At 38.1% G+C, this 23,122-nt stretch overlaps 1 protein-coding gene across 3 annotated transcripts; it reads left to right on the top strand.

The window, feature by feature from the left end:
• Nucleotides 1–1,333: 1,333 nt before the first annotated feature.
• Nucleotides 1,334–22,218, top strand: LOC122280822 (ribosomal RNA large subunit methyltransferase I). Of its 3 annotated transcripts, none has more exons than XM_043091865.1 (8): nt 1,334–1,469; nt 8,150–8,375; nt 8,439–8,573; nt 9,624–9,846; nt 13,787–13,973; nt 15,533–15,717; nt 20,011–20,148; nt 21,612–22,218. In XM_043091865.1, the coding sequence occupies exons 1-8, from the start codon at nt 1,346–1,348 to the stop codon at nt 21,738–21,740; spliced, it is 1,347 nt and encodes a 448-aa protein (XP_042947799.1). In that variant the 5' UTR covers nt 1,334–1,345; the 3' UTR covers nt 21,741–22,218. The 3 variants fall into 3 exon arrangements, with proteins under 3 accessions (XP_042947799.1, XP_042947800.1, XP_042947801.1); XM_043091866.1 differs by lacking the exon at nt 1,334–1,469 and adding an exon at nt 1,475–1,608; XM_043091867.1 differs by lacking the exon at nt 1,334–1,469 and adding an exon at nt 1,483–1,631.
• The last annotated feature ends 904 nt before the right edge of the window (nt 22,219–23,122 follow it).

Here is a 23,122-nt window from a genome sequence, read left to right as displayed (position 1 = left end):
TAGATGCAATGGTATTTCAATTTGAGAAAAGAATGTAATGCCATACATTGTGGGGAGACATTGAGGCAAACTGAAGAGAAATGGGGATGATAGTGAATGTTGCGACAAGGAAGAGTGGAGATTCCCTAAATTTCTTCATCCAATCTTTCACACTCATATCCAAATTGTTTATAGTTCGAACAGGAAATTTCAAGAGATTAGGAAGTCCAAATTCAAGGAGAGTGATTTGTGGTTGGGTGGCAGCATGACACAATATTGAATTGCAAATAATTGAGAGTCAGCGTATGACAAAAGAATGATAGAGATAAGTAGATATGGGGAGTTTGGCTAGAAAGAATCGAAAGTTTGAGTTGTGTAAAAACTACACACTCCTTTTGAAAATGAGTGAGGTTCATCATTAAAAGATTAATTTTGTCATATGGATTTTATATCTACTCAATTTTTTTTAAAGGAATATACAGCGCTTACGCACTCACGACTGCAACTATTATTTCTCTTTTTTTAAAAAAAAAGTGTTCGGTGCTTATACAACCTATGACTGTATTTAGTATTACTCAACTGAAAAATTGAATATTATAAGTAAAATTGTCATTATATATAGTACTACTCTTTAAAAATGCTTTAAGGTTTTTTGAGATGGAGTTTTGTGAAAGTATATAAGAAATTTTAAATAAATTTAGTTTTTTAAAAAAATGTGTTCTATTGAAATTTGTAATAAAGAATAAGTAAAGTTGGAAATTTGTTTGAATATAAAATGTAGTTTTGTTTTTGTGATATTTGTCTTGGTTTTTGTGTTTTTTTTTTTTACTAATTGAGAAAATTTTCTATTGAACTTGAAAAATCTTGATATTTGCTTTTTTTTTTCACTAAAAGTCTTAAGGGCATGTTTGAACGCTACAAGAATTCTCAAAATTTCATTCCTTGGACTCTAATGTTACTTAAACATAAAATATATTTCAATTTCAAATTTTAATTTTTTTCATTTAATCATTACATAATCTTTATTCAAATACAAAATTTAGTAAAATTTTTATAAACTTTAAAACAAAAAATTATATTCAAACAATTTTTTAATTTTTTAATATTTTTATTTAATTTTTTTCTTTTCATTCAAAAAATTTAATAAAATATTTCACTTATTTTTCCGAGTAATGATACATCTATAATTTTTTTACAACTACTTTACAACTTATTTTATAATCAACCAATACAATCATGATAATTTATTAAAAAAATTCTTAAATTTATAAAATCACCCTCGATTTAAGATAGAGTTATAAAATAGATGTAGGAAAGTTATAAGAAAATCATTTTCCCATTCCGCTACTATTCGTACTTTTACGAGATGATGGTTACCGCAAAGGACCGGTGGATAATGTACACCGGGTTTTCGGGTAAGCGCCAATGGGCCACCCATCGGCACCCTAAACGGTATCAAAACACTGGATATACACATCAATGGAAAATGTGTAAGGCACCGCTCAATAACTCGTTCCTATATGCTAAAAAACATGCAGCAGATTCCTTCACGCTTCATGAAGTCTCTAGCTTTTTCTTCACCACCAGGCATCACCATTCGTGAAGAAATTGCTTATTCTTTACCCAAAGGTTTCTGCATGTTTGTGTGTGTGGTCGGTAGCTTTTCTATTACATTTGCTATATTGGCTCTCGGGGTTACTTTGAAAGCGTTTCTTACCCTGCTTGTTTTGTTTCTATATTGGATTTTGGCGTATCTGAACCTTTTGGCTTCTGGGCCTGTCCAAATTTGAGCTATAAACTGGATGTAAAGCCAAAAGATTTTAGCATTAAACATGTTTCTGTGATGTGGGGAATCGAAGGGGTAATTGTAAAATGGAATATTTTGGTTAAGTTGCAGTTTTTCCTTTTCCTCATAAAAATGGCTGCCAGATTCCCTTAGCATAATAGCAATGGCTCACTTTTTCTATGAGTCCAACAATATGACTGGGATCATTCTGAAGACAATTACAAAAAAACAGCAGAAAACGTGGAAGAAAATTTGGAAAAACAATATATATATATATATATATATATATATATATATTAGGGAGGCTGAACAAGACAATCCCTATCCGGTAAAAGGTGCCAATTTGGCCACGTACAATCAACATCTAACAACACATGGATACTCTTTATATCAATTCCCAACTATTTTATTTTAATTCCAATGCTACTGCATCTCTTCCATGATCCCATGTTTCCAATGGCGTGTTTAATGACGATGGGCTTGTAATGTTTGAGCTTCAGATGCTATCAGAAAGGCGATTTGAAAAATTCAATTCTCATAGTTCAGTTAAATTTGTGCTTTTCTCTCTCTGTTTTTTCAGTTTCCTTTTTTATTCTGATAATTGAGTAGATCTATGCTATGCTCTTTTAAAGATTCTTTATTAGTGAGCACTCTTAGGGGTTGTTGACACACGAGTATATTGGTGGCATACTTCTTAAGCTCATCTTTTGTAAAGGGTTTTGGTGGAGAGAAGGAATTAGCGGGGAAATGAAAGGAAGGATGAAAGGAATTAACTGTAGGTGGAAAAACGGTGCATGGCATTTAAATAGAACAGTGCGTTTTGATGAAGAAGGAAGGAAGGCTTGTGTTGAATAAAACAGGGCGTGTGTGTTAATGAAGTGGTGCATTTAGGTAGTGTATGGGGAGACAGAGGACTTTATAAAACGGTTACGTATTCAATGTGATGTTTGTAATAAATGATGCGTTTCACTGGTTAGTAGCTGTAGATATAAAGCTTGAATTAGTGAAGTGTATTTTTCATTCTGGATGTTGTGGATTCTTTTGGTGTTTGGAGATTACTCAAAAACCTCTTCCAAGAAATGAGAAGTGCTTTATTGGTTCTGTTCTTGAGTTCTTGAATTGTTTTCTTGAGTTTTCTTGCATTTCTTTGTTCTGAATTCTGGTGACTGTGTTGGAGATAAGTACACACATAACAATTGGTATCAGAGAAGCCGATCCTCTCATTGCAGAAAACACGTGATCAGCAGCCTTGAAGGCGCAGCACGAAGGTTCATTGAGGCAGCAAGAAGGTATTCTGAAGCAGTTGGAGGAGCATAATCATGCAATTAGTGGAATGATAGGCAAGTTAGACCAACTTACTGATATGATTAGATCCTTGGTAGAAAGTCAGCAAGTTAGTTTTGTCCCCAATGGTTCTTGTGGGGGTTAGAGATATGAAGCATGAGGAAATGGGATCATTGCCAAGACCGGTTAGATGGGATTTTCCCCACCTTGATGGAACCAACCCTGCTGAATGGATTTTTAAAGCCACCCAGTACTTTGAATTCCATCAAACATCCAGTGAACCAGAGGCTTTTAATGGACTCTTATCACATGGAAGACAAGGCTCTTGTGTGGTATCAAGATGTTGTGGATTGTGGAATTTTTAAAAGTTGGGATTCCTTCAAGTGAGGTTTGGCCCTACCGCCTATGATGATCCTAGGGGGGCTTTAACTCGTTTAAAGTAAATGTCATTTGTGGTTGTTTACAAGGCATAGTTTGAAGCCTTGTCAAACAGATTGAAAGGATTGTCTGAAAAACATAAACTAAGCTGTTTCATGAGTGGGTTGAAGGATGAGATTTGATTGCTTGTTTGAATGCTCAATCCTATTAATTTGAATGTAGCCTTTGGTCTTGCAAAGATTCAAGAGTAATATTTGTGGGCTTCGAGGAAGTCATGGAGAAGCAGTACAGAAAATGTGGATAAGGGTCATTCTGAAGTAGGGGGAGATAGTGCTAGAGTATAGAAGGGCAGTGTTTCTGTTAAGAAGATTTTTTCATCTCAGATGGATGAGAAAAGAAGAAAATGCCTCTGTTATCTTTGTGATGAGAAGCAAAGTCCAGCTTATTTGTGTAAGAATCCTAAGGTGTACTTGTTGCAAGTAGAGCAGCTTGTGTTGGAGCAGTCATTGTTGGATGAGAATGAAGAAATATCCATTGTTGAGGAGGTGTAGGGAGGTGAGGAAGAAGTTTTAGACATTTCTATCCATGCAATCTCAGGTTGTTCCAATAACAATGCCATCAGATTACATGGAAGAATTGGGACATGTTCTGTTGAGATCCTTGTAGATTCAGGAAGCACTCATAACTTCCTAGATCCATTAGTGGTTCAAGAAGCTAAGTTGAAGACTGAGAAGGATTCCAATTTACAAGTCAGGGTTGCTAATGGGGCCAAGATATTGAGTCCAGGTAGAGTGAGGAGGTGATCATAACCCAAGGGTCCAAGTTTTCAGTCCCTTTTCATGCGTTGGCTTTAGGTGGTTGTGATATTGTTCTTGGGGTACAATGGCTCAAGACCTTAGGTTCCATCCATTGGGATTTTACAAAACTGTCTATGAGTTTCAGATTGGGAACAGAAACTGTGATGTTGCATGGAATTAAATTTGGCAATGTGGATGTGTTGGTTGGTAGCAAGGGATTGAAGTCTAATTTTGTTAGAAAACAAGGGTGGTTTTTATGGTTGATGGCTGTGGATCAAAAGTTAGAGATTGACAGTCCTAAGGTTATATTTACTGATTTACTTAGTAAGTGCAAAGAAGTGTTTGCAGAACCTGTTGGACTACCACCAGGAAGAGCCTTTGATCATCCAATCAATCTCAAGGAGGGAACTGCTCCTATATCAGTACAACCATACATGTATCCTCATTATCATAAGTCAGAAATAGAAAAATAGTCCAGGATTTGTTGGCATCTAGGGTGGTGAGACCCAGTCAAAGTCGATTTTCTTCACCTTTTTTGTTGGTGAAGAAAGCTAATGGCAGCTGGAGAATGTGCATGGATTAATGTCAACTAAACCAAGAAACCATTAAGGACAAGTTTCCCATACCTGTCATTGATGAGTTGCTTGATGAACTCTTTGGAGCTAGAGTGTTTTCTAAGCTGGACTTGAGGGCAGGCTACCATCAAATTCAAGTTAGAGATGAAAATATTCAAAAGACAGCCTTTAGAACTCATAAGGGCCATTTTGAGTTCTTAGTCATGACTTTTGGCCTTACAAATGCCCCTGCAACTTTCCAAGGGTTAATGAATGACAGTTTCATAGGAAGCTGTTTTTTTTTTAATGATATATTGGTTTGTAGTCAGAATGTTGTTGACCATGTGTTGCATGTGAGAACTGTTTTGGAGGTGCTGAAGCAGCATACTTTGTATGGCAAAATGTCGAAATGCAAGTTTGTGTTGAAGAAATTAGTATTTGGGTTACATTATCTCAGGCAGTGGGGTGCAGGCAGACCCTTTCGAAACAGCAGCTATGGTGGAATGGCCTATACCTAGAACTTTGAAGTCATTGAGGGGATTCTTGGGTCTTACTGGTTACTACAGAAAATTCATAAGGAATTATGGTTCTATAGCAGCCCCGTTAACTGTTCTATTGAAAAAGAACTCATTTAATTGGAGTGAAGAAGCTGCCATAGCCTATGAGCAGTTGAAGCAGGCTGTAAGTCATCCTCCTGTTTTGAGATTGCCAGATTGTTCTAAGGCATTTACTATCAAGTGTGATGCTTCTAGGGTTGGGGGTTGTCCTTATGCAAGAAGGCCAGACTATTGCTTTTTATAGTAATGCTTAGAAGGGAAAAGACTTACTCTTATCAACTTATAAGCAAGAGCTGTTGGCTCTAGTTTTTGCAGTAAGTAGATGGAGGCCTTACTTATTGGGGCATACTTTTAAGGTCAAAACTGATCAACAGGCCGTAAAGTACCTGCTTGAACAGAAAGTTGGAACTGAAGCTCAGCACAAGTGGATATCCAAACTGATTGGATATGATTCCACCATTGATTACAAGAAGGGTAAGGAGAATTTGGTGGCTGATGCCCTCTCAAGAAGAACTGAGGAAGTATCAACAACTCTTGCTTTGATTTCCTTTCCAACTCCCTTGTGGATAGAGGAACTTAAGGCTAGCTATTCATCATGCCCTAAGGTGTCTAAGATAATCTCAAAGTTGCAGCAAGGGCAGGAGGGTCCCAAGTATTTTTCTGTGCAACAGAGTTTGTTGTTGAGGAAACGAAGATAGGTGGTGGTTCCTTCTTCATTGATCCAGGCCAAGATTTTGGAGTATATACACCACAATCCACAGGCAGGCCATGTGGGATACTATAAAACTCTGTAGAAGGCAAAGATAGATTTTTATTGGGAAGGTATGCGCAAAGACATCAAGAGATTGGTTAGAGATTGTGAAGTGTGCCAGGCCGATAAGTATGAAACCATTCACTCACCTAGGTTGTTGCAGCCATTGCCAGTCCCTGATTCTCCATGGTTAGATATTTCCATGGACTTTATTGAAGGCTGCCTCTCTCAAATGGGTACTCTGTGGTGGACAAATTAACCAAGTTTGCACATATTTTCTCCTCTCTCATCCTTGCACAGCTAGCAAGGTAGCACAAGTTTTCTTTTTTGGAGTTTTTAAACTCCATGGGTTGCCTAAGTCTATTGGTCTCGGATAGGGACCCAGTTTTCACTAGCTTATTTTGGAAGCAACTATTTTACTTTTTAGGGCCTTCCTTGGATTTCAGTTCAGCATACCACCCTCAACCTGACAGCCAAACAGAAGCATTGAATAAATGTTTAGAAAGTAATTTGAGGTGTTACAGCAGCCAGAAACCGAAGGAGTGGAGTCTGTGGTTGCCCATGGCTGACAGCACACTCTTCTATAAGGCTCACCCCTTTTGAGGCTCTCTATGGGTATGGCCCTCCTAAGCTGCTGTCCTACATTCCAGGCACCTCTGCCAATGATGCAGTGGATCAACAATTGAGGTCAAGGGAACAACTATTGTCTTTGTTATAAGAAAATATGCATAAGGCTCAGCAGAGAATGAAGTTTTATGCTGATGGGAACTGAACAGAAAGGAGCTTCTAGGTGGGTGATTGGGTTTTTTTTAAGACTCCAACCTACAGACAGAAGACTATATTGATGAGGCACAAGGTTTTAAGGGCCCTTTCAGGTGTTGCAGAAAATTGGGTCAGTAGCCTATAAAATGAGTTTGCCAACTTCCTCAAGAATACACCCAGTTTTTCATGTGTCTTGTTTGAAGAAGAAACTTGGGCAGAATGTCACACCATTGCCAACATTACCTCCAACTGATTGAATCAAGGGCAGATCCAACCTGAACCAGAACAGATTTTAGAAGAAGAATGAGGAAGAGTGGTAATCATGCATTGACTGAGGTGCTAATCAAATGGGTAGGAGCACCAGTAGAAGACAGCTCTTGAGAGTCCTTGTGGAAGTTGAGGAGTCCTTACCCACACCTTGTGGGCAAGGTTCTTTAATAGGGGGGAGATTGTCAAGGCCTTGTGGACAAGTCCCTTAAAGGGGAGGAGAACATAAAGGGTTCTGGTGGAGAGAAGGAATTAGCTGGGAAATGAATGGAAGGATAACAGAATTAACTGTAGGTGGCAAAACAGTGAATTTTGATGAAGAAGGAAGGAAGGCTTGTGTTGAATAAAATGGGGCGTGCGTGTGTTAAGGAAGCGGTGCTTTTAGGTAGTATATGGGGCAGCAGAGGACTTAATAAAATGGTTGCATATTTGATGTAATGCTTGTAATAAACAGTGTGTTTCACTGGTTAGTAGCCATAGATATAAAATTTGAATTAGTGAAGTGTATTTTTCATTCTGGATGTTGTGGATTCTTTTGGAGTTTGGAGATTACTTGAAAATCTCTTCCAGGAAATGAGAAGTGCTTTCTTGGTTCTGTTCTTGAGTTCTTGAATTGTTTTCTTGCATTTCTTTGCTCTGAATTCTGGTGACTGTGTTGGAGATAAGCAGACCCGTAACATCTTTCCCATCTTATTCTAAAATCTGACATTCATCGTCTGCCATTTACTCTTATGCAATAGATATTTCAAGCCCGCATACCACTTTAACTTTATAAAAAATTTGCATTGTGGCCCGGACATGTATTTATAGTTTCCTTATCCTTTGATGCAGGTGATATCTGAGCATCGCATCTTATCATCTTTCCCTAATATATTTATACTCCTGATACTATAATTTTGCGAGTCTAAACCTTCTGTTACGTGGCCATTGTGTTCTTTTTGCTTTGTCCAATTTGAGCAAAGTGTCATGTGGGAAACCGTACATAGATTTGTTTGACATTAGAAACCTTGTTGTTATTGGTTTGTGTTTGGTAGGCATTGCAATGGTTGTACTGAAGAAGGGGAAGACACAACTCTTTAAAAAGGGTAGTCCAATGGTGTACAGTGGAGCAGTTGATAGAATACTTGGTAGACCACCACCAAGAACTGGAGATATTGTGCTGGTAGCTGACGGGACAGAGAGACCAATCGGATGGGGATTGTATAATTCAGTATCCATGTTCTGTGTTCGGCTTATGCAGCTAGAAGAGGAAGCAACAAGGTACTTACTTAGTTCGCTTATATCTCCTTCACAACGATGCTAAACTGTATGTATATGATGCAGAGATCCTTCATGTGCATTCAACATGAAGAAACTGCTTGAAGCAAGAATAGATGCAGCAAGAGAACTACGTGAAAGTTTGGGGCTTCCGTCAGCCAATACAAATGCATATCGTCTTGTAAATAGTGAAGGAGATAGGTATTGACCATTAATTGAACTTGTTATGGGTACTCTTCACCCCTTGCTCCTCCCCTCTTAATAACTTCTTCCATATTCATAAAATTTTACAGCTTGATTTGATTCTAAGATAAAGGATTTTAGAACAATTTCCCCCTCGCTATTCATTAATGCATTCATGCATATGCACACATTCTATCCCCATCCACAATAGTTTTGGACAAGGTTTGTGTGGGCTTAACTAGGTTATGCTGTATAGAGTGATAGATCTTTGGCACATTGGAGAGGCTGTTTTGTTTGCTCTGAAAGTTATACTTTTATGGAAGATGATTCCCATCTTGTGTTATGTGGTGCATTTGGAGGGAAAATAATGATCTGACTTTCAAGAATTGTGAGGAGACAAACTTAGAAGCGTTTCTGTAGAACTATTCTCTCCTGGATGGTTGCTTAATGTCTTCTATTTCTAGTTATCAGATTTGATATATTTTTTCCTTGTTTTGCTTAGGTGTCTATAACTCCATCATGTATACTCCATGTGTACCTGGATTACATACTTTTTATTATCAATAAAGTTTAACTTACCAAAAAAATTTTCTAGCAGCAATGTGAGTCTTTAGGTTTGACTATGCTTAAGGTGGGTGGAACATATTATATATTTATATATTTATATATTTATAATGATGTTCTGTGTAGTTAAGTTGCGCTGTCTGCTCTCATCAATAATGATTTATTACTTATCGAGAAGCTATTTCTAATGAGGGGTTTACACATTTTTTAAGAAGAATGATAAATGACCACATTTGGAGTGAAATTAAGTTTATATTGGGGATATACCAATTTTTTTTTTTTTTTTTTGGCTGGGGGGAGGGGTGGAGGAGGAGGTTTGCAGCCTTGGTGTTATGATACAGGTGTATTCGGAATTACTATGTACTGTAGTAGGGTTTGTTAATATAATTTTTTGGTGTGGTTGGTCCTTTGGAATGGAATTGATTTTCATTCCCCTTTCTATTTGATATTGAATTGTTTCTGGACATGCTAGTACACTAATTGAATGTCAGTGCTTTTTCTCAGATTGTCTGGATTAATTGTTGATGTTTTTGGAGACATAGCTGTTATAGCATCATCAGCTGCTTGGGTTGAGAAGTACAAACAAGAAATTGAAGCTGGCATCAGTAGGATTGATGAAATTAATCATATATTCTGGAGACCTTCTGTTGAAATTTTGAAAGAAGAAGGAATCAATTCATCAGAGTTGAAGGAAATGCATCCATCTACTTGTCCTGAAAGAACTAAGGTAAAAAATTCCCTCGAAGCATTATATATGGATCATTTGAAATTGTTCTCTTCTGCAAGCTCTTCAATTCATGAGTATCAAGAAGAAATTTATAAAAGCTGAAATTGAAGCTACAATAGTATGCACTACACTATGTATTCTCCCCAAATCATACACATGGTTCTGAATCGAAAAATAAGCTTGTTTCTTATGTGTTTTCAGCATGGTGATATCATCACATGGTGTGCACTATAATATGCATACAACACAAAGGAACCTCCTGTTTCCCAGAAATCCCATGTCAAGTCTATCAACTTAAGTATTGTTGAATATTTCTTGCACAACTCAATAACTATTGTTTGTTTTGATAAGCAACTACTATTTATTTATTTACAATAATTTTGTTCTTCCTGTTGTAACTCTCCAAGAGTGGCTCAATGTAACACCCCCTTTCTTTAGGCTAGGGATGTCACTTACTTTCGTAAATGAATCCAGGCAAGAGATTGCACAATTAATAAAACAATTATAAAAAACTTTATTAAATAAACCATGTATCAAATAAAAACATAATCAAAGTTTTTAAACAAACTAAATTGAGAAAATTGTTGTCATAATATTCAATTAAAATGCATGGATCTAAATTTCATCACACTGCCCATCTGAGCCTGACCCGCTTGCTCGTCCTCGTTATCTTCTTCACTTGGGTGGTTAAAAACATAAAACAAAACTAAAACTTATGCTTATGACATGCATGACTTAAAAATATCATATTCTTTATCTTATCTTTACTTATCTTGACCGGCCAACTAACCTTAACCCCGTGTGCAAGGATGTGCACCGATTCCACATCCTATGGCCATCTTATTAATGTTAACATACTGTGGTGGACCACGCTTAGGTCTGAGGCTTGCACATCTACCCATAACCGCATTACCATGCATCTCTATGATTAATCTTAATCTTTATCTCATACTTTATCATATGAAGGCTTACATGTCTTATGCGATGAGAGAGGTGGTTGGTGGCTAGGGACGGTGCTGCCATCAGCGGCAAGTGTGTGTGTGTGTGTGTGTGTGTGTGTGTGTGTGTGTGTGTGTGATGCATCGTGGAGGTGTTCAGGGGTCATGGGAGGGAAGGGGGAGACGAAATGGTGGGCTGGGTGGACTTCTAAAGGCTTGGGGCCTTAGAGGTGGGCTGTGCTTGGGCCCTCTTTGTGGCTGAGCTTCACAGTTTTTGGCTGTTTGAGTGGTTTTCCGACTCTCCCTGTGGCAGATGTTGGTGGGCACAAGCAAATCACACAAAAGGAGTCGGTCACTTGCTATAGAGAGAGAGAGAAAGCAACAGAGGAGAAAGGGAAACACGGTGAGAAAAGCTTACCGTGGCAGTGCGATGGTGGCTGATCTGGTGATTTTTGGAATAAGGTTATTGAATGCAGTGGGTGTCTCGGTTTGTTTGGATTGCTTGGGTGGTGCTAGGGTGGTTCGTGCTGGTCTGGTTTTGAGGGAAGTGAAGGTGGCTGTTGGGATGGTGAACGACGATGCTGTGGCTGACAAGAATGTGAGGAAGTATCTGGTAGTTTGGCTACGGTGGCTTGCTGTGTGGATAGAATGCTATGGTTTTTGGGGAAATTGTAGGAGAGGAGATATAATGATGGGGAAAGGGTGTTCAATGTTTCAACTTGGAGGTGGTTATTGGCTGCCATAACGCTAACCTACTAAAGGGTCACTCGAGAGGAGAGAGAGAACGATGGAAGTTTAAAAGTATTGGACAACGGTTTAATAAACATGGGACTTCAAGTGACCGTGATTGCTAGCGGGCAGTTTACAAACTAATCATGTGGTTTATCCTTTTACAAAGGACTAGGTCAATCACGAGGATTTGGTCAATGATGATTTTAAAACAAAAATCTTGACTGATGATTTAACTACATTTATTCTTTTAATAAATAAAATTAATAATAATAATCCAAATAAAAAATGAACGGCTTATTAATGAAAGAAAAATTCTATATACAGTCAGTGGGTGCAGTCGAAATGAAAATATCTGACAGTTTGTACAGATGGCCCCACTTTCTTCCTCCCTTTTTCTCTCCATTAATTCCTCCCATGTGCAGTCACTTTCTTCCTCCCATTTTCTTCCTTCCTCTTTCTCTCCCCTTCTTTCTATCCAATTTCTTCCTCCCACTTTCTACTTGCTGCCTCCAAATCCTCTCTCTCATTTCCTCTCTGCAAGTCCAAAATGGCGCTAGTAGGGAACGAGGAGTTCCTACACATTTTGCGAGTGCTGAACACCAACGTCGACGGAAAGCAGAAGATTATCTTCGCCCTCACATCCATCAAAGGTATCAGTCGCCACTTAGCCAACATCATTTGCAAGAAGGCCAACGTCAACATGAACAAGAGAGCGGGTGAATTAACTGCTTCTGAGCTGAACAATCTCATGGTTATTGTTGCCAACCCTCGACAGTTCAAAATCCCATGTTGGTTTTTGAGGCTTTCATGGAACAGCCGCACCCATCTTGCTCCCATGGCATAATACTTCGAGAGAAAAAACAGAGAGAGAGAGTTGCTTGAGATAAAATCTGTACATGGAAAACGGGCTAGTGTATGAAGAAGGAAAAAAAATAAATAACTTATCCAATAGATGGATCTATTCAAAAATTTTATACAAAAGATACAGAACCAACCATAAAATAATTGATCCCAAAAAAAACAAGGAAAAAAAGAGAGAGAGACGAGAAAGAAGAAGCCAGAGAAAGAAAAGTTTTTAGGAAAGAAAAAGAGAGAGGTCTGGTTTGTTTTGTACTTTTTACTCTTTTTTTATTCCTCATGTTTACCTGCCGCTTGTATATGCCAATTGTACCTCGCAAAATTGTTAATGAAATAGAAATTCATAAAAACTCATAATAGTAACAATGATAGAATGTTTACAATAATATTTAAAATAAATAAATCAATAAACCAAAAATTATTTTATGGCCTAATTTAGGATCCATATGTTACACTCAAGTTACATATGGGCCCATACTCCAAATGGACTCATCAATGGTACTATTGGAGCCCCTTGGCATCATTATAAAAAGAAAGAACTTCTCCCTTCCAAGCAATGTGAGATCCCATTCATCACCTATATTTATTAAACATGGGGTATCACAATCTTCCCACTTACATTCTCGATGTCCTTGTCGGGCCATTCCATCATTGGTAGCACGACTCAAGTCTTACATTTCTAGTTGGAATTGACTCTGATATCATTTGTGATGCCCCAAGTGAAGTCTAAGCCATATATGTGCCCATACTCTAATATGGAGCCCCTTGAATCAATGGTACAATTGGAGCCCCTTGAATCATTACAAAGACCAAGAACTTCTCCCTCCTAAGCAATGTAGGATCCCATTCACCACCTATATTCACTCAATATGGGATATCACATCATGCAACATTGATTTCTCTTAAATAACTAACTTCTAAAATCTAGCATAACTCATTGTTGAATTTTTTTTTCTACCATTAGAAATCCTAGTTATCATTTGTGGGTGGTCATGATTTCAATTGGCATGTGTACTGGGCCATTCACCTTCTAAGGATCTTCTGATTGAACAATTATACTTAACACCATGTATTGAATATAGGAAGGTCGTAATGGATTGCTCAGGAGGGAGAAGTTACTGTTAATTATAATGATTACAGGGGCTCCAATTGTGGCGTTGACTAGTCTTCTTGGAGAGTAAGCCTAGATGTGGCTTAGGTTTCCTTGGGTTACATACTTTCATGGAATCAAAGATTTTGAAGTAAAATTGGAGAAATAATTATGCTTCTATACTGAATGAGCAGTCATTCTAAGTCAATCTATAGCAGGTTTTATCTTTGTGCAACTCGTATATTATTTACAGAGGCTTCCCCTTGAAATTTAGGTGCCTTGTCTTGTACCTGCTAACTTGTGATTTTTCCCCTAATGCTAGGTAATGGAAAATGGAATTTTTTATGCAATTTCATTGGACGGGCAGAAGACCGGATTTTATGCTGATCAGCGCGAAAACCGTCAGTTCATATCAACAATTTCAGGTGGTAAAAAAGTTCTTGATATTTTCTGCTACAGTGGTGGTTTTGCTCTGAATGCAGCACGTGGGGGTGCAGTTAATGTCACTGGTATAAGTTTGTCTGACTCATTTATTTTTTCTTTATCACTTCGATCTAAATGTGACCTTAATCTATGATCATGACTATGGGGCTCCACTTGACCATCTCATGTAAATTTTGCTAAACACAGATTTGAACTTCTTGAAGCCGTTATTGACGTTTGTTTTGAATTTGATTTACTATTTTTTTGTGGCAAAGATCTTTTTCTTAATTGAAATTCATAAAATTTGGCCATGATGGATGTCAAAACCTGACTATTGAGCAATTTTGTTTCAAATGTATTTTTAGTTGAATCTGAACAGAACTGTTGCAATTTGAAGGAGTGCGAATTTGGCCAAAGGATTTATTTCACAAATTTCATAATTCAAAGTAATTGAAACCAACGAACACATTGATTGTGGTGAATTCTAATTCTTTTTTCCAATCTGGCCTGTTGTTCATTCTTTGGGATGTCATTTGTCATTATTGGACACAGTAACCTAGCAGTTACAGCAATAGAGGTTGTTTTATGAGGTTTAGTAGGGAGGGCTGCAGATTTTCATTTTATTTTTATTGGCACCAGGTGTCTGAGAACAGCGTCCTTACTAATCCCAGGGATGCACAGGCCCTCAGGAAGGAGTTTTCCGCAAGTGCACCTCAGATAATTCAAGGGGAAAATCCCTCAGTCCAATGGCCCCTAGAAATTGTTTGCACCCAATGGGATTTGAACCTTGAATCTTGGAGGGAGAAGCTCAGCTGGAAGCAATTCTTTGGCTGCTTCTCAAAAGCCGCCTTTGGTGTACTAGATGTCTTTTTCAACAAGGAGTTGCTGTGCCCCTTTTATTGGGGCGCTTTGCTTGACCTGATCTTTGTGCCACGGGCTGGTGGTGCGTTGAGCGGGCCGGGCCCCTGACAGTATACAGCAGGCTAGAGACTTATGCTGTGTGCTGTCAACAACTCCAACATCCATATTACAAATAGCTTTCACTTTTTAAGAGTTGAAGCATCCCCCCCCCCCCCCCCCCCCAAAAAAAAAAAAAAGAGGGCTAAGTTTATCAAAAGATTATAGATTGTTTTCACTTTTTTCAATAAAATTTTATTTTATCTTCAAAAAAAAAATTATAGATTGTTTCATAGATAATAAACCGTTATCATGAGCTTGTTGGAAATTAATAATAAGGCAGTTGGCATATGTATTTTTGGAGAAGCTAAAAGGGCCATTGGAGGTTATGAAATGCTTTCTTACAAACAACTCCAACTCCTAGAAAATTTCCATGCTTAATGATGTCAAATCTTTGGTATGGATACACATGTAGTGCATTGATTACCTTGACCATCATATTGTATTGGCTTTTTGTATAATTTGTTAATACGTATAGCATTGCTTTTAGGTGTTCAAGGAGAACTCATCGTGCGAGGCTTTCATTATTATTTAATCTTCTTTATATTTATTCTCAAGAGCACTTCTTGACCAGGACAGTCTATGTTATTCTAGATTCTATTTGAGGAAGTCATTTTAAGATTGTGTGTATCGCTAAAGCTAAAGAAGTTTCCCAACTATAAATTATAATATATCTGTATACTCGCAGGGGTTGATACATCATTGCCAGCTCTGGAGCTTGCAAAAGAAAATATTGTTCTTAACGACATGGACCCAAGAAGAATAACCTTTCTCAGAGAAGATGCAATGGAATTTATGAAGGGTGCTCTTTCTAGGAATGAATCATGGGACGTAGTCGTTGTTGATCCTCCTAAACTAGCACCACGAAGAAAGGTATTGTGACATGCATTGTTAATGTTTATCAATGTGTAATGAGGTAAGGATTGAGTAATTTCATACGGAGATATAATATCCCAACCTGATTAGGGATAACATATTTAGTTATTTGTGGGCTTGACAATTGGGAACAACTCTTTAGATCAATCCAAGAACCAAAACTACCTAAGTGATAGTTTGAACTGGCTTTATTTTTGGTTACAGTCTTCAACGTCTTGGGGTATCTCAACTTTTGTTTTGCTGTCAACTTATTCCATGGATTTATTTTTGGTTGCAATCTTCAGTGTCTTAGGGTATCTGAACTTCTGTTTTGCTGTCAACTTCTTCTAGAACTTCATATGTGAACTTATGAGCTATTTGTTTGCATGTATTATCCAAATTTCCAATAGATAAGTCGCTGTGATGGCTCCAAAATCTTTATCATCTTATTGCAAGTCAGCAATTTTTTGAAAAAACCATCAATGGGAATAATTATCCCTAAGGTTGGTGAGGAGTAAATTACTTGCATTACCAATCATATATGAATTCAGCTACAAGTAATTTTCCTCTTAAACCCCACTTTATAATTGACCTTTTGGAGATGTTGTTTGGCATGTATGAAATATGATATATGAAGCTCATATTAACATCGTCATAATTTTGGATTTTCCTTTTAGTAGACAAGGCAACCTTGAAGAATTTCTTTGGATTTATTTTTTCTATGAATAATTTGGTTGTCTGGGAAGGGGGGACAAGGTTGGATTAGCTTGATTCATGTGGATTGATGCCCATAAGCTGAACAATTAAAGAAACATTTAAATGTGGTGTTAATAAGTGCTGGCAGATGAGAATGGGCATAGACTTGGCTCCAAAGGTAGAAGCATGCATGTTACCCTTCTTTGATAATACTAGGGTGGAAGAATTTAGTGCTTCGATCACCTTCCTTCACATAACGCCCTCGACTTTCGCCGCCACGAAGTCTCTTCTAATAGAATGATCCACTTGAGATCTACGACCAGCACTAGTTTTTGGGCTGATTCCTCTTGCGTTAAGGTCCTAGACTCTTGTAGCCTTTCTAACTCATGGATCTCCCTAAACTTACTTTCCTTGTGTACCCCAATATCACCAAAAGACTGTCTATTCCAAATCTTTAAGTCTTGTTTTAACGCTTTCAATTTACCCACAAACATGAGGTACCCTATATTTGATAAGAAGACCACCGTTGTTGGACCCTATCCACAAAGCCTTCCGACTTCAACCACATGTTTTCAAACTTAAAATATCGGCATCTTCTTTGTATCCCACCACAATCCAACAAGATAGGCCAATGATCCGAACACAGTCGAGGCAGTCTCTTTTGCCAAACCTTCAGATAATGAATCTCCCACTCCGGGGAGATTAAGAATCTATCTAATCGAGACCACGTCTGATTATTAGCCCATGTACAAGGACCCCCCGCCATTGGTAAGTCCACTAGATTCAACTCAAAGATGCATTCCGAAAAATATGACATTGCCTGATGCATTCTTCTATTGCCATGGCACTCACTGGGGAATCTTGTTTCATTAAAATCTCCACCAATGCACCATGGAAGATCTCACCAACTGTATACTCTAGCTAGTTCATCCCACAAAAGATTTCGGTCATTATCTAAATTTGGACCATAAACACCTGCAAAGACCCACAAAAAATCATTTGGCATGCTCCTAAAGCAGTGTGCCACCGTGAATAACCCTATGAACTCCTCCCTTTTCTCCACTACTCGTTGGTCCCACATTACCAACACACCTCCTAAGGCCCCGTTAGCTACCAGATAAACCCAAGCAACGTGTACGCAACTCCATATACTTCATATAATTCTTGTAGTTATTACTTCCAACTTTTTCTCCTGTAAACAAATTATGTCCGCCTTCTACCCTTGCAGCAAGTTTCTTACTTAAAGATGCTTATTAGCATCATTAAGTCAGCGAACATTCCATGAGACAATTTTTGGTTTCATTTGGGATAGGCCAATCCCTTCCCTTTAGTCCTATCCCTGCTAGAACTACCTTCAGAGTTCATGGACCAGGTTAGCCTCTTAAGTTCACGTTGTTTCTTTGACCCAACCTTCCTTTATTGTTGATGACTAGCTTCAATAGCAATGAGTAAAGCCATGAACTGCTCCTCATAACCATCACACTTCAAACCCACAATTTCCTGTATATCCTTCACTGTGTTAAAAACCCAGTTCGAGACACTGGATTGGTCTGGAAACAAACAATTCAAAGGAATTGGGTTCTGCATTCTTAAGTCCAGTTGTTCCTCCATGTTTACTTCCCCAAGCATGAAACCCACCTCCCCTACAGGGTCACTTGTCACCTAAAAAAGCCTCTTAAGAGTTCTCCTCGTCTGAAAGAAAAATATCTTCATTGGCCGAAAACTTTGAACCCCCTTTTTCGCTATCTTCCAACTGACCGGCATCACTGTACAGCATAGGGGTATTCTCCGAGCCATCGTCCCCTCCCCCACACCCCATCGGCACTGTCTGTCCATTTTTAGGAGGGAAAAAGGCACTCGGGGGTGGTGGAAGATCCACCACCATCTCTGTCGGCGTTTTCTCCTGCTGACCCAACGCTGCCTCTGTTAGCTCCACCCCATCGGCACTGTCTGTTAGCTCCACCACCGTCGGTGTCTTCTGCTAACCCAATTCTCCTCGTCGAGACAAAGACTCTGGCACATCCCCCACCTTCTGTGTACCTCGCAACAACGACACTGGTTGGGAAGTAGTAATGGGCTTCTCGGGTCCTGCCCACTCCTTCTACTCTTTCCGGCCCAGCTTTTTCGAATTGGGCTTAGTCCCTTGCCTATCCCAACCCGTAGCATTAGAGAGAACACAGGCCTACTCAGGTCTTTGGCCCATCCCGTTGCTTAAGGCCCTAGAATGCCTCATTAAAAAGTCTCCCCCAAAACGCACCATTCAGCCTTCCCTTTATTAGCCCAGACACACCTCAACACCTTGGCCACCTCCCCCTACAAATAACCTAACTGAGCCTGTATTTCCCTAACCATGCAGTGTACCTCGCGCACATCTCTGCCAACTTCTCTCTCTCTCAAGGGGCTTGATGCACAACCCTGTCAACGTACCCCGTTCTTAGGCCGCCATGTGACCCTACCGTAGTAAGGGACTCTTTGTACAACTTCGGTCTCGCCTCTGTTTCTTTCCACGGCCTCCTCTACGCATCAGCACCAGTAAGAGCCTCCCTCATCACCTCCCTCATACTTCTCCATCCCCTCCCCCCCTTGTCTTCAGGGATAAGGATAAAACTTCGGTGACCCCCCTCCCCGTAAACTACCACTTCCAGAAATCTACCCCGATCATTTGAACGTCGCAGTGCGATGAAGCTTCGAAAGCCTTCCCTTGTTGATGTATAAAAATCTCTACTTTCACCTTTCACACAATCCTCCATCGCTCTCTCAAGCCATTGTGCAGTGCCTAACCCCAGCAGTAGCTCCTGCTTGCGTCTCCTACCTCGCTCAGTGATACAGATCAGACCACCTTCTCGCACGACCGAGAAAAGCTTAGTTTCAATCACAAGCTCCCTTACAAAACCCATCTAAACCACCGTCAACGTACAACTCAGCAGCTAACTACAACATCCTCTACGTCGACGGGTGAACCAAAAACGTGAACTTTTTCGCACATGTGCAGAGAGAAAAATGGAGGAGAGAGAAACTTAAGTTTTATAACTATTCGGACTTTAAGAACATTCATTCTGTGTTGAGGTTGTTATTATGGAAGTGTGAGAATATTTCATGAGTGCCTACCTGTACTTCAAGATTTGTTCCAAGTTAGTTCTCTATAGATCTATAGCTATGTATGACCGTGAATAAATCAACCTTCGGCTTCTTTGGAAGAAGATTTTCTTCTTGTTTAAAGTTTATTCTTGCAATGATGGTGAGTTTTTCTTTTTATCTTTTGCTTGATAGTGGATACCATTGAATGATGCCTGATGAGCATTTTGGTGACTATTACTTTTCTCTCTTGGTCTCAAAAAGTCCGGTATCAATACTGTACTTGTTTTGTTAGATGCTTTGTTTTTGAGTGACAGTTTGCTTCTTTACACATCTTTCAGCCTTTATCTATTGATTCTGTTTATTAAATAAGGTAGAGTATAGAGTCAAGGTTCAAATTAGGACTTCTGCTCTAATACTATATGAAATCACTACTTGTTCCAAAAGCTTAAATTGATGGTAAAAGGTAGATTTAATCATTTATATTTGTCATAGCACTTTTGAAGTTTGCTTCTGCTCATGGGGTCACTATTCAATTAGGTTTTACAAAGTGCATTAGGCATGTACAGAACTTTAAACTCTTTAGCAATGCGGTTAACAAGGAGAGGTGGACTTCTCATGACCTGTTCATGTTCAGGAGCTGTGACCCAAAGTGGCATGTTTTTGTCCACTCTCCAGGCAAGTAATTTTTTCTGTACTGTGCTACCCGACTGAAAATCAATGCTGTTTTTGTAATCTCGGTGATCCTTCCCTCATTCTTTTTCTTTCTTTGGCAATACCTAACTTTTTGATATGAAAGAAAAAAGAGTGAAAATTTATAAGGAATAATCTAAAACCAGGATGTGGTGTGAAAAGGCCTTTTATGCCCTCCAACCAAAAGCTCAGTCGCATCAACTTTTTCATCATACCTAAAATACACTCATCCACATAGAATAAAAATTTATTATTTTCTTTTTTTTTTTTTTTTAAACTAATGGTGGCTGCTGGCCACTGCATTCCACCCAACTCCGGTGACCTCTCATGGTGCCGGCCACCACAAGTAACAGCCGGAGTAGTAATTAAAGATGTCTTGAAAATAATTAGCATTAGGGTTTTTAAGAGTTTAGTGTTCATATTTTTAGGGTTTTAGAAATTTTCTTTTAAAAAATTTAATTCGGTGAAGTTTAGTTTGTTGTAGAATTGGTAGAATTATGATGTCATGGTGTGTGATTGGTGGTGTAAAAGTTACTTTTACACAACGTCCTAACCAAAGATGCATCTTTACATAACCCCATAATTTAAGAAACTAATACCAAGGCTATATAATATATACACTGGATGGGGCTATATCTACCTTAGAAAGCCAGCGTGCTGAGTCTAGAACTTGTTCGGGAATAATGATACAGCCACAAGCTCTTTTACAACTTTTTTAACAACTCTGCTTTAAAATGGAGGGCATTTTTTATAAAATCATTTGACTATTTTACTGACTTTTGTTTTTTAATAAAAGTTCTCTCAATTTAAAGTATAGTTGTACAAGATATGTAAAAAAGGTTGTATCTTTATCATTTTCTGTTAAACTGGTAGTTGGGAGTAGATTGATAATTGTAAATGCAATAGTAAGGAAAAAGAGTTATGGATTCTCCTTCAACTTTCTTACTGATAAACCCACCCAATAAACTGCAACTTGCCCTTCAAAAAAAATAGATTTAAAGAAAAGAGGTAAAAAAAACATAAGAAAATTTTCAGGAAAAGTAAAACGTATTTAAAACTGTTCTTGAGAAAGTGCTTGATTCTCTGCTTTCTTACCAATAAATCCACTCAAGAACTGCCATTCTCCCCTACTCTCACCACAAATAAAGCTTAAAAGGATGATGATGATGATGATAATAAAGATATTGGAAGGCCTCCTTGATACAGTACTTTTATATGTGTTCCCTATTCCCTTCATTTTAATGGAATAAATCAACTGGTGAATAGATGAAGCCCCTTCCACTGAAATGGACTCAGTAATATTACATGTTAAAATCAAGATTTCTTCCCAGAAGTTTTGGCCACAAGTGTGCAATTTGAGGGGCAAACATATAATCATTTCTCTTTAATTGGAAGAAAGTAACAGGTTTCTCTAATAAACTTTGACAACATCATTTCTTTGTGATCAGGGTGCTGCATCAATGGCAGGGAGGAAAATTACTATTCTACGACAGGCAGGAGCAGCCTGCGATCATCCTATTGACCCATCCTACCCAGAAGGTGCATATCTTTCCAATGTTTTCCTAAGAGTACTGTGAATGGAAAGCCATCATCTGATGAAAAGAATGGGAAAGCCACCGTGAAGTGCTGAATCTAACCCATATAGAGAGGACCAGAATCTTGCAAAACATAGCCTATCCTGCAGATAGCAAATCCTATCCACTGCTTAATTTCTTAACTATAGCTGCATTTTTCGATCAAATCATAAATGATCATATAGGTTCTCGCCATCTCAATTAATGTACTTTCTCACAATCCTTTTCCTTGTACCTCCTATATAGTGTTGCTCCCCATGATAGATGTAGACTTATATGGGTCCTTAATGCTCATAAAAAACCACCTTCGATGGACTTTTGTGCGACTTATCCAGGTTTTTTTCCTTTCTCGTGGGAGTTTCATTGGGTTTATGTGTTACCAATGGAAATTTTTTTCCCCAAAACCCCGCTTCCTAAGACACAAGCTGGATTTGATTTCTAATTATTTATACGACCATGAGAGATTTATCAGTTGAGCTAATTGATACCGAATTTTGTGTTGGTTTTTTTTTTTTTTTAGCATAAGTTAGTGTTGTGTTTGATGGTATTTGAGTTGGAGATTTATTCCCAGTGGAGAACAATATCCAATTCCAAAGGGCAATAGCGTGATGCATGATTTATTATTGTTATTATTATTAGAAGCATTGACACATTCTTAGAACAGGAGTCTAGAGTCTAGTTCATGAATACCAATAAATTGCTTTTATCCTTTGCTTTTGGGTAAATTGGTCGTTGTCTTACAGATTCAAACTCAAAATTTTCACGAGTCAACTTCCTGAAGAGGTCAAAAGACTCCAAAGAACAACAGTAATTTTGAAGTTACAACATACATGTGGATAATATCAAAGGGAACAAATAAGAACATAGGAGTAGTTACACAGGGTCTTAAAAGTATAATTCAAAGAAGATTCTCTAGTGATAAACACTTCTTTCACGCATCCAACACTTTGTGAGACTACCAACACAACTTAGCAACAGGCATCAGATCTCTACTTGGATCCAATATCTACAAAGCTGGGGAATTCCAAAAAATCCATGGAATGATAACTAGTCGTTTAGCTGTGTGATCGGCGCAAGTACTTTTGATTACTTACTTCAATAAAGTATGTATAAAGAAATAATATTTGCAGTTATATGGTACGCAAAAGTCATATATTTATTTTTTAAAAAAATTGAATAAATATAAGACTTACAAGTATAAATTAATTTTTTAATAGTAAATTTTATTATTTTTTAAAAAGAATGCATGACGTTTATACAACCCATTATCTAGTACACACACATATATATATTTATGAATGTATGTGAAGTATATCTTGCATGAAAAATGTTTTGGCCTCAAATGAATTTTACGAAAGTAAACTTACAAACTGATGTGATTTCAT

The sequence above is a fragment of the Carya illinoinensis genome, chromosome 11 (genome assembly GCF_018687715.1).
Source record: "Carya illinoinensis cultivar Pawnee chromosome 11, C.illinoinensisPawnee_v1, whole genome shotgun sequence".
Lineage (NCBI taxonomy): Eukaryota > Viridiplantae > Streptophyta > Magnoliopsida > Fagales > Juglandaceae > Carya > Carya illinoinensis.
This window is presented reverse-complemented; position numbering and strand designations above follow the sequence as displayed.